The sequence below is a fragment of the Struthio camelus genome, chromosome 14 (genome assembly GCF_040807025.1).
Source record: "Struthio camelus isolate bStrCam1 chromosome 14, bStrCam1.hap1, whole genome shotgun sequence".
Lineage (NCBI taxonomy): Eukaryota > Metazoa > Chordata > Aves > Struthioniformes > Struthionidae > Struthio > Struthio camelus.
In genome coordinates, this window is record NC_090955.1 from 7561373 (window position 1) to 7573591 (window position 12219).

Below are 12219 nucleotides of genomic sequence, written 5' to 3' on the forward strand. Positions count from 1 at the left end.
ACTACAGCTAGCAGAATCTTAAAACTCGCAGACCAGCAGAATCTTAATCCCCATAAGCCCTGTTAACTCAAGGGGAATTTTTGTAGTGTGAACGTAGTGCGCAGTCCTTCAGTATGTCCTGTTGTGCTCAAAGGTTTTTCACATGTTGAGCTACCACAGGAGGGATTCTTACCTCAATCTGTCTACTTGGAAGAGCTGAGTTTCCCCAAATATGGAGCTCTGTGAGATATCCATCCTGATGCTACACAATGTGCCGTTTTGGGAGAGGGTCAACGGAGACTCTACCAGGCGTCACTCTTCCTATTCTGACTTGCTCTTTCTCCTGAGTTGTGAAAACCAGCCTTAGAACTGCTCAGTGTGGTCACATCATTAAACTCTAATGATAGCCAAAAAAAGAGGGGGCTACCCCCGATTATGGACCTACATGGCAAAGCTGAGCATAGATGGGCCAGTATAGCGGAGGCTGGGAATACATTTCCCAACAAACCTGAATAAGAGAACAAGCAAAGCTTTTGGGCTTAATGGCTCCTTGAAACAGGGCTTGAAATTAGGAGCAAAGTCATTGCCTCTTGTGATTCTCAGTGCCTTCAGGTGAACATAACTATGTGTATTCCTTAGAGACAGAAGGACTGCATCAAGGGACACACCTGGCTCCATCATAAATTTCCTTGTCTAACTGGAGTCACCAGGCTGAATTCTTGGCTCACTGCTTAAGTCACAAGCACACACAACGCCACAGAAACTGCCATAGCTTTTAGCAATCCCTTCAGGTAATCAAGTTCTCTCAGGGTCACTTTGGGCTGCAGACCACCTCAGAACAAAAAGTGTGACAGCTAACTCAAAAAGCAGATGCAGAGGCGTCCGCCCACCAAACCTCAGGTCTTGTGACCAAAGCAAGAAATTCTGGAGCACACCAGAGAAAAGGTCACTAACATCTGTTACAGTGAACAGAACAATATATTTTTCACTGCATGTTCTTGGAAATGATTGGCTGGAGCTTTCCAAAAAAAGCTAATCTTTAACCAAATACCAACGGTAAAAAATTGGAATTGTGGTTAAAGCTTAACAAAGTTACAAGCTGCTGAGTGCATCATCTTGTTATAGGAAAGGTAACTAATCCTCATCATCAGTGAGGATCACTAACTCACCTAATAAGAGAACGTATACATGGATTTTCCATGATAAGATACTGTGGGAGCAAAATAGTTAGATATGACATTACATTTTTTTTAGCAAGTTAAAAGACTCTGCTGCCAGCTGTCCATTTGTCTGTCCAAAAATGCCAACACTGACATGTTTTTGATAAATGAGGGTTCATTGTTCATTCCAGTTCTAAGAGTCAGGCTCATGACAGCTACAAGGGAACTAACAAATCAGCTAGAACAACAAAATGTAATATAATGCCTAATTTCAGTAAACCAGTCTAGCTAACTCAGAACTTTTCTATTAGTTAATTGTTAAAAATTACTTCAGGAATTCAGTGTCAAGTATTCAAAACTGCAAACGTCAGGTGTTATTTGTTAGAGTTGATCTGATTTTGCATACTAAACGAAATGAAAACACAATAAAATTGTCTGGCGTAGAATAACATGGCATTAGTTTAAGTTGCAAGGGTCTGATTCAGGAAAGGAGTTTTGCATGTGATTAAATCAGCCCTTATTCAGGACAGCATTTATATACCCTTTTTTAAATTTAATCTCATATTTCATAAGTCCTAGTGAATGTCATGATTTAAGGGTGTTTCTTGATATTAAGCAAATACTTAAATATTGTTCTGAAGAGGGATGCTTTTGAACGGAGTGGAAGAGATTGAATTTTTTGTGTATGTGGTCCTAGAAAGCTTTTCTTCAGTTCTTTGTTCTAAGCCCAGTGCTTCAGTTTTTTTTCTGATGATAGAAGACCATGCACAAGGTCCTACAGAAGTGCCTCTGGCCCTGGAAGACTCAAGAAGTAAAATCATATCATCCCACTCACAACTTCCCTTGTCTAGTTCAGTTCCAACATGTTTTTTGTGGCCCTGTCCCAATTAATAAAATAAAGCAAGAATATGTGTCTTATGCCCTGGAAGGATCCAAGTCCTAAATTTTGTTTCTGGTCTGCCAGATTTCATAGCATGTCAGCTTTTTTATGTAGTTTCAAGGTATGTTTTTTCTAATAACAGAGGCCTGATTTAAAAGGGCTCTGCTCTTGTTTGTTTGCGTGAGCTCTATGCTACTGTTCATTTCCCCTTAGTTTTTCTGTTGCAAGTGATTGGGGAATTGCATTATAAACTGAACGGATGAAATAACCTGTAAAGAATTGTACTAGCACAGCAGAGGAGGAAGTTAACGGTGATGCGGAGGTGGCAACATGTGGCCAGTAATAAGGAAGGTGGGAATCTCGAGAACTAGGTCTGCTATTGCACCTGTTCCTGAATTCCTGCCCTGCAAGAGCTGCTCCCTGCTGGCCTGGGCACTAATGTCTGATGAATTTTGCTTAAACCTCTACATATACAGAAGTAATATATTAATTATTTGTAGTTATAGTGATCAATATACAAGGGTTGAAAATAGCTTAAGCTTCGACTGACTGGTGACTTCTCAGAGAAGCAGGACAGAGAGACAATGCATTCATATGCTTTCATGCACACCACCTTTGATTGCATCACGACATAGTCTGACTTCTGCCACTCCTAGCTGCCCTTATTCAGGAAAGTACGTGCCCGATACCAAGTGCACGTGCAGGATGTCTGTGTAGTGCTTACTTAGCAAGGTGTGATTGCAACACAGGAAGAGGAATCGCTACGAGTCATGTGTGACCAACACAGTGGAGATGTGGAAGCAGGGATTGGCCACTGGTATATGCCGTCACCTCCTATGGAAGATAAGTAAGCACAACAGTACTTGATTTGAACAGGAAGAAACAAATATTGTTCTGCCCCCTCAGCGTACTAAGTAACCCCATCTGTTTGCCAGGCTGTGCAGTACCAGGAGATAGAAACCTGCAGTGGAGAGGCAGGAGGAAGAGGCTATGGGAAGGGCAGGGATCTTTGAAAATTATTGTTTTTGCAAACAGCAGTTAATACATTGGTTTCCTTTAATAGCCATGATTGTTACTTGCATCAGCTAGGTGAGAACTAGCACATGGGTGCCTACTCATGCTGCAGCTCGCATGTTGGCTTTGTGCAGGCACACCTAAAGATTCCAGAGAATTGTGCTGTTGTATAATTAAGTGCAAGCTAGGTGCCTTCTTGAACAGATGCCAAAACAATGCTGTATGGAGATGTTTAGCAATAACAGTTCCAGCAGCCAAAGCCAGCTGAAGCATCCAAAGATACATGAAGGTTCCCCTTCCTAAGGTTACAGCCCGCATGAAGTTACCAGGGGTTCAGGCATAGATCAGCCTTCACACAATATTTTCTACCTGAGACATGCCATTTTCCAAAGATTTCACCAGCAGCATTACAAAAGTGGGAGATGAAGAAATTTCTTCCCAGTATCGATTTCATACAAGGCCAACTATGCAAAACTTCCATTGAGATCATGCACAGAGGTGCTGTGGTCCTACAACATCTTAAAGCCTGCAGGGTTTCTGTATTAATTGGAATGACTTACAGAAACCCCTCTATTGAAAACAGTCTCTGATATTCTGTTATGGTATTTCTTCCTTTTCAGCCATTGTGATAGGAAAGAGCACACCGTGATTCAGGAGAAGGGGTAGCTGCAAAAATGTTTACATACAGTAAAGAAATGCTGTCAGTGAATTTAATCACTAGCTGCATTTTCATGCCACCTTGCTAGTGAAAATTTGTACACCATATATTTGTTACACTGCACTCAGATGAAAGAGCTGAATCCTTCAGTCCTTGCTCGGATGATGCTTATACTGATTTCAGCTTTTCAAGGCTGTATGTTTAATGTATGGACCCTATGCTTACACCTTAAAGCTGGACCTAGAGACCTGTGTAGAGCTGACCTAATTTTTAGTGAATAAAGCCACTCACACTTTTTTTGAACAACAGCAAAGAAGAGCTACTTCTATTTGGACATAGCAACATGGAAATTTTACTCCTTATTTCTGACATAACATATTCATAGGACAAAACTTCAAAAAATATCTAAGTCCTCTTGACAGTCACTGGCATTAGGGCTTTTAAGGCACAAACGTTCTCAGGAATTTTATTCAGTGTTCTGCAGGCAAATAGTAAGCCAGGTCTCTTTCCTGTGGTGTCCAAAGTCTCAGTTCCACTATGCTGGACAATTGTCTTCCTAGAATGAGAACTAGTCCTGAGGAACATTTGCAGGATCACCTTGTGTCTCTGGAGCATAGAGTTTTTTCTCTTCTCAGTGGTTTCACAGAAGATGAGGGGGCTGAGCATCTTGCAGGATGCTGTCAGGCAAAATCATGGTGCTGCATCAGTGTGAATGAAAGCAAAATTAGGCCTTTGCTGTCAGAGGGGATGAAATAACAGCAAGTATTGCCTGGCAGAGCTCTCTTTACCAGCTTCCCATTAGGTTTCATTCACTTGATGCGTTTCAGTTCATAAATCCAAATAATATTTCTCTGAGAAATCAAGGGCTGTATTCAGTCAGCCAAGTTGCACCTTAATCTCTGTGCCTAGTCAGCAGAAAAAACACAGGGTCTCTAAAGAGTAGCAGAGGGGCTTAAGCAAGGCACTAAGCGGGGAAGCTGTCAAAAGCCGGCTAATTGGAGGCGTAGGCAGGGAGACATAGCCTAACTGATTCTGCTGGATACCAGGGCGATGAGTATACAGGAATTTTCTCTCACATTTCCTTACTTAATTCTGCATCGGAGTCCTAGGCAAGCAGTCTAGGAATCTTTCTGCATGTCTCTGGGAGAGGTAGGATGCACAGAGCAATGATGTCCCAGCTGCAGAAAGTTTATAGTCTCTATTGTGGCATAAGCAGTGTCTTCAGATTTCTTCAGTATTTGTACTTCTAATAATATGTGTTGCACTCTAGCTTGGACGTCTGACCGACATCCTGAAAACCAGACAGTCTGGCAAGTGCATTGATAATTTCACAAATGTATTGACAAGGGAAGATGACAAGGGAGGAAAAGCGTGCTCCACATCGATCATGTTGAAACCTTTAGTGACATTAAAAAGCATTTGTTAGGCACAGTAAGTTAAATATGGAACATAACCTAACCTCACCATTGCTAATTAGTATTAGACAGAAACTAGAGCATCTTTGCATTACTGCTTTAGCTTTTGCTCTTTGCTCTGTAAAATCCTTCCGATTTGGATGGATGCTCTTTCAAGTTATCTAGCATTAGCAAATACTTTGAAGCAGGTACTAATGAAAGAGCTAGAGCGGTAGTTTCTGCATCATCCAACATCTTTTTTAAGTTTAAATATATTAAGATCAAAGCAGTTTATTCCAGTGAATACATTGTCTATAAATGTATTCAAAACCTTGATCAAAATAAAGTTGAGGAATTCACTCGCTGTAAACTGGTGTTGTTCTTCTATATTGTCAGCTCATTTAAAGTTTAATCGTTAAGGTACTGAAAATCCCTAACTCGTAGCCTTCAGTCAGTTTTGTGTTTGCTGATGTTCTGATGACAGATGGTACTTTTAAATGAACAAGTTAGGTTTACGTTGCTAGAGCTGGATTTCAAAAAGTCGCTTGTCGAATTCAGCAAAACTTACATAATGTCCTTGCTACTTTTGCTATAATAGTTCTTTACAAATTTTACCTGGTAAAAACAGTGAGAAGTTTCATTTAACTTTAATCACTCTCATTTGATGATGTTCCAGTGAAAGTTGAACACCATTGGTAAAACTGGAATCTTTGAAGATAAGTATTTTCATAGTGCCTTTCAAAAAGAAGCGTCCATTAGATTGTGTATTTTATAATCCCTGACTCTAGTTGTGCTGTAATTATGTAAGAGTCACTTTAATCTCCAAAGTGAAACAATTGTTTTGCAGTAGAAACTGGAATGGTAAAATTGACCCAGAATTTGGGTCAAAAGATACAATTCTGAACTCCAACCAAAGTTCTGCATTCTATTTGAGAGCTATTCTTTAGCTGAAATTTCATCTTTAGCAGGACTCTGTGGCATCAGTGTTACAAGCTAAAAAGTTAAGTACAACATTTGTGTTTGAAAGCACAGAGAAATATGAATCCCAGTTGAAATCAGTGGCAACATTCTACTGTAGGAGCAGCAGTAGAAGCCTCCAGCCCAGTATGTAGTTAGCCAGGTCAAGGATTGTTGCTGATACCTGCCTGCATCTTCAACTTGTAGAAGACCATGGTGACAGACAAATGGGAAAGAGTAATACGTCTGTCCTGTATGCATCTGTCTTCTATCAATCCTACTACCAGCAAGCCAGGTGAAGCAGATTGATGGTAGATCAGGATGACAATCTTTTCTCCCCTGTTAAAGCCCACCTCAGTCATTATTTATTTGCCTTGTATTTGTTGATTTCTGAAACGCTATTGCTAAGTGTAATATGCTGTTTTTCCTTGCAACTCTGAAGCCTTTGTGGGATGATTGCCAAGTTAACAATTTATACCTTCATGCTCCATTTAGGGCCCTCGTGTTTATCGTTCATGGTGCTGGGGAACACTGCGGCCGTTATGATGACTTGGCCCAGAGGCTGACAGAACTTAACTTGTTTGTATTTGCCCATGACCACGGTGAGTAGTCTAAAACAGCACTTGATTTACAGCAGCTCAGGACTTCAGGGAGGCAAATGTCATTAAAGCTACCCAGCAGTGAGAGAAGAGTCAATAAAATATTTATACCACAGCAGAAGAGAGAAAGGTTCTTTTGATAATTTGTGAAGATCTGCATACTGAATCTGTAACATAGCCACCTCAGTTCCCTGAGTTTTCCTCAGCCTTGTCATTGACATTATTGCTGAGGCTATTTTAACCTCTCCTCGTGGGACTACTTCTCTTCTGCCTTGTCACTGGCAGGGTGGGGTGAGGGATGTTCACTGCTGGAGTGGGACTAGGAGCTATTTCTGCTGGAGCCGTGTTCACTGTTGTCCTAAATGATCCCAGATGGGAGGCTGAAATGACAGCATAGCTTGCATATACACATGCAACTAGACAGCTCCGCCCTTGGGATGTGGACAGACATGGAGAAGACACTGACCTTTGGACACATCTCCGCAGTCCAGTAGAGACACCAGAGCTGGCTGTATACACATCAATTCTGATGAGAAAGTAGCATGCTTGAGTTTGTGGAAGGCTGTGCTAACACAGCAACGCTATTTCAGCCCCGGCCAGTAAGTCTGGGCGGTGCTGTGCCATGTAGACTCACTGGCCCAACATCTGCTAGCGTGAGTTGCTCTGCACTGTGCTCCATTCAGTGGTGTAGATATACTGGATATTACCAGATCTCCTGAAGCACATGAGCTGGGACATCCTGGTAATGTATTTGAACCATCTGTTCTGGTTCTTTGGTAGCCTCTTCTCACACCTGACTCTTGCAACTTGATGCCTTCCATGTGCCTGGAAGTCTTGTTTTGTTTTTATCCTTGCAGCTTGCTGTCTTTCTGCAAGAGTCGCTCTAGAAATTAACAAAATGAAACAGTTGATTAAGGGTGAGAGTGGACAAAAGGTAAAGTCAAAACCTGAGCTGACAGGTGAAGTGGGATGAATCTCCATTAGTGTAAGTCTAATTTCCTTCTAACAGATCCTCCACTGACATTGGAAAGTATAATGCAATTTACTTGGCTGAAACTGAGACTGAAGCCTACCCCTAGATCTCAAAGACAGGATCTCTGAATTTAAGATTCTAAGATTGAAGCATTCCTCTCCTCTGCATGCTCTAGAAATCAGAGCATTTGAGATGTTATGCTATTTAGTTGCTAAGAGCAAAGGCAAAACCTCACTGAATCCAACCACATTTGCTCCTGTGACTCCCTTTCACTCACAGCGCTGCCGCTGATGAGCTGAAATTAAGGCTCTGTTTTCCTTGGAAAAAAAAAGTAGCTGGTCCTCAGAACAGCTTTCAATGAAAATAATTAAAAACTGTGTGGTTTTCTGGACAGTTGATCATCTGTTATATACAGCGCTGGCTTTACAATGGTAGTTGACCCAGTCAAAAGCAACTTTGCTTATTACATGAGTCTGTTTCTCCTCATTTAGGCACAATTTTTGTAAGTGTTGGTTTGTTCATTTCAATATACTTCTTTCTAATTTAGACCTAGGCTAATAGGAGGCTCATCAGGTTTCATGTGTGCACTAATCCTAGTGGAAAGTGTCTCCGTTCCTCTTTGTTTATCTATGCAGTGTAAAGTTCATGAGAAAAACTGTAGGGTAGACCACATGCTATCTACTCTATTGCTGCTGTTGCCACCTAGATTTATGTTACTAGACCACAGGGAAGCTATGCAAAAACTTCCTGAACACAGGGCACACAAGCAATTTGTTCAAATGCCAGAACCCAGTACTCTGGGCCTACATGGGACTGTGGTTGCTTGCTGTGCATGCTTATCATGCCTGCTTTAGTACCTTGTTCCCTTAAAACTTAATACATGTTTTAAGTAGTGGAATTATAATAACAACATTTGAAGGAGCAAACCTAGAAGAAGCAATAACACATTGTATTTTATGTCAAGGATCTGACAGGGAAAATGCCTCATCTGTAAATGGAAAAATAGCTTTCAAAGTGAAGGTTCTTGTCAGGCATTATTGTGCTGCATAAGGAGACATTTATTTGTTCTCTTTTTCCTTGAATGTCTTTTTGGTTAGAGAAGCATAAATATTCTGTATTTTTTTCTGTAGACTAATGTTGCTGGATTAATTGCTTTACTGCAATTAATACAATTCTGGTTGTTCATGCCAGTTAACAACTCCATTCTCCTTGTCAAGCCCACAATATTTTTCTATAAATTTAGTTTGGTTCTCTTTATCAGCAGTAAGGAGAGGAAAAAGAGGAACCTGAAAGCAGAACAATGGAAACACAATTATACTACACAAAGAAGCTAAATTAACTGTGATTAGACACAGGATAAGTTAGAAAGACAATTAACGTATCTTAGGCTCTGTAAAATAATCTTTGCACCTAAATAAGTGAGCAGGGAGGATAAACCTTCTCTGGTGGAAAGAGGTTACAGCCCTAGCTGGATGCCAGCATGAGCAGAAGGACAGATGCATCCCCACTGTGAAACTGCTCAGATCAGACTGGGCAGTTTATAGCTTTTCTCCACCATTTTGTCCATTCCAAATCACTTCACCAGTATATTCCCTCTTTGTATATCGTTCTTTAGATATCTTTGTGTAACATTAATTATTTGATTGCATTAGCAAAGTAATTGCTTTCTGTTCCCCATCTCTTACAGTGATTCTTAGTCTTATGATCTTGGTGTAGATTATCTGATCTGGACATTTATTCTGATTTGGAATACTCGTGACTAAAATTCCTAATATAGTCACATTATCCTTGCGGTTATTGATGCCCTTCTACAGCGTGGCTAGCATGGTTTCCCAAATGAGTCAGGAAGCTACTAACGCTGTAGTATGTGTGACTTGACTGGGTTATATTGTATCTATTCTTAAGTCAAAAGGAGGAAAAATAATTTCCATTTATACTAATTCTGTAAATGTTTATGCACTGTTTCTCTATCTCGCTGAAGGCTGCTCCACACCCCGATTTCCTGTTATGCAAGGCTACAGCAAAAGGGTTGGCACTTTATTTATAGAGTGACAGTATTCACCCAAATTGGAGTCTTACTTTTGACAGTGAAAAGGTAGCACTAGCTCAGTTCTCTTAATATCCCAGGATATGATATTTGCGCATTCACTCTTTTGGATACTTCATAGTAAGCCCGAGTAATCCCAAGACTGCTGTACCCTGAAACTTCCCACAGTGGTGATGAAAACTTGATTCCAGGAGACCTCTTAACCGTCTCTTACACATGATGTTATTAAATTGCTTTGTTTTATATCTATTCCAGGAAAGAGGAAAGTGCTGTTTCTTTGTAACGTAGTGTTTTGTTCCATTATATCTTAAATTTTTGTGGTTTCTTGTGTAATATTGTATGTTATAGGCAGGTAACAGTTTCCTGTGGTTTCAGAGTTTACTTGGAGCGCAGCTTCATGAAGGCAGAGTTAAGGTTGCTGGGATGACTTGGCTATGCATTTCTGTGTGTTTAGCTACTTTGAAATGAGATCTCGCTTTTCAGTTTCCTTTCTCTATTATCTATGAACTTTCCTTCACATCACTGATTCCTGACATCATCCTGCAGCCTATTTCAGATGGAAATGGTGTAATATTGATAAGTTTTCTGTATTGTCTATCTCTAGCAGAACTCATAAGTGGAAATTAAAGTTTTTTCAAAATTCTGATAGAAAAAGAGACAGAAAACGATTTATTAGGTTATTGGCAATCACTTTATGAAAGCCCTCTTAGAAGGAATTCCCTTGGGAGATTCATGAAACTGAAGCGATATTATAATTCATCAGTAAGTTGTAGACAGATTGCAGCCTGGGAAACTAGCTTTAGTTATAATGCAGTATTTTTAGGGATCTGTAAAGCTAAAAGCCAAAGAAAATAAAAGTAAAGGATAGTGAGTGTGGCTTTGCTTTCTTGTATGAGAACCAACGCATTTTTGGTTGTTAAAGCACAAGATGTTCCAACTATCCTCATCTCAGGTCCTGTAACATTTCATTTGCTGAGCTCTTGTTCCCTTCGGTAGTGTTACATGGCCAGAACACAGAACAACCACAGTTTCACCTTCAAAAGCAGCTGTCAACTAATAGCAATTACAAAAGCATTTCCAAGATGCAAGCGTTACAAAAATGTATTTATTTATCTCTTATGCTTTTCAATAATAGTAGCACAATCCCTCTTTTTCACTTGGACTTGCTTGTGCTTCTTATGGGTGATGTGGCTGTCTTATAAAAAGATGAGGAAGAAAGGTGAAATTTTTAGCTCTAACCATGCAGCAGTTTCTAGCCTTTAGATTTGCTTGATGGCAGCACCTCAAAATACCCTCTCTCTCCAGGCCGAATAAAACCTCTACCTGTCCTGGTGCATGGAGACCTCCTACTCTTTAACCCTCTTTGAAGCTGGTGGATTTCTGAGTCTTAGGTTATGTGTAATGTCAGATCAAAGTAAAGGGAAAGGTTGCAGCTCTAACAGCTTATTCGTATTCCTTAGATGTTTCTAACTGAAGTTCCGCTTTCTTTTTTAGACCCACTGCTACTTTGTTTATGGTGAGCATTTGTGATGGGTTAGCAGGTCCCTCTCAGACACCTACTGCTGCTTGTGCTCCCCGTTAATTTTCTCACTGGTTTCTCTATTTAACAAAGCACTTATTTTTAAAAAGTAGAAGAATAGCTGGAGATTTTAAAATTCATCAAATATTAGTTGGGGTTTTTTTCTTTTGAAGTGATTGCTATGTTGTTCTTGCAACTGTTAAAAGACCATTTTGTTGATGAGAACAGAAGGCTTTTATTTATTCATAGTACTGGGAAGCACTGATCTACACAGAAAGGTTAAAAAGGACTAAACATGGACGACCTGGGAGGGAAGAAAATGACTAAGAAATATGTCAGCATTAATAAAAGCAAAAAATTAGGATAGCACTGCAAGTGAGAAATAACAGCTTAGGCAAAACAGAGCAAGGGAACGTTCCTGGGTAGCAGTGTACTCTCTGATGATGCAATCAGGCGGGCTTTAGGGTGGTCTCCAGAGAGAGGGTAAGGAAAGTCCTGGCAAGCGTTATTCGGAGAAGGTTTGCACACAGCACATAACAGAACTCTTCCTTGGTGACTATTACCAAGACTGGGTGTGGGCCCAGTTACCCTCAGCAATCTGTTCCCTTCCTGCTTCCTCTGATTCAAAGATCCTACTTCACTAGAGCAGGAAAAGTTTAAACTGCTTTTCTGCAGAGACCCAGAAGAGAATAGCGTACATTGTTTGCATTTCCTTTGGCGAGAGGCTTACAATGGGGTTGTGGACCTTTTTTTGAGGAGAAGGGCTCCTGGCCTTCAGCATGATACTTGAACCTTTCTGGGAAATAAAATCTTCCATACTAAGTACTAGAAATAGCCCTGGGTGTGGAAACATCAGTATTTTCAGGAGTACAAAATGACTGTTCTCCACCTGAATTCTGCTCTCATTCCTGTCCATCACAGCAGGAAGGACCTTACACAGAACTGAGATTTACTTGCACTAGAAACTTGTACAACTTTAACTATATCAGCAGACAAGTTTTGAGCCGTTAGATTGCTACTGATGTGCTCATCCTAGGGC

General features: G+C 40.4%; 1 protein-coding gene across 7 annotated transcripts in view; it reads left to right on the plus strand.

Annotated features, from left to right (window-relative positions):
• Window positions 1-12219, plus strand: part of MGLL (monoglyceride lipase) — a 111608-nt gene that overhangs the window by 57438 nt on the left and 41951 nt on the right. For all 7 annotated transcript variants that reach the window (XM_009669339.2, XM_068907669.1, XM_009669341.2 and 4 more), the window contains one exon: window positions 6538-6644. In XM_009669339.2, coding sequence (XP_009667634.1) covers window positions 6538-6644 — 107 coding nt within the window. The remainder of the gene's footprint in view (window positions 1-6537; window positions 6645-12219) is intronic.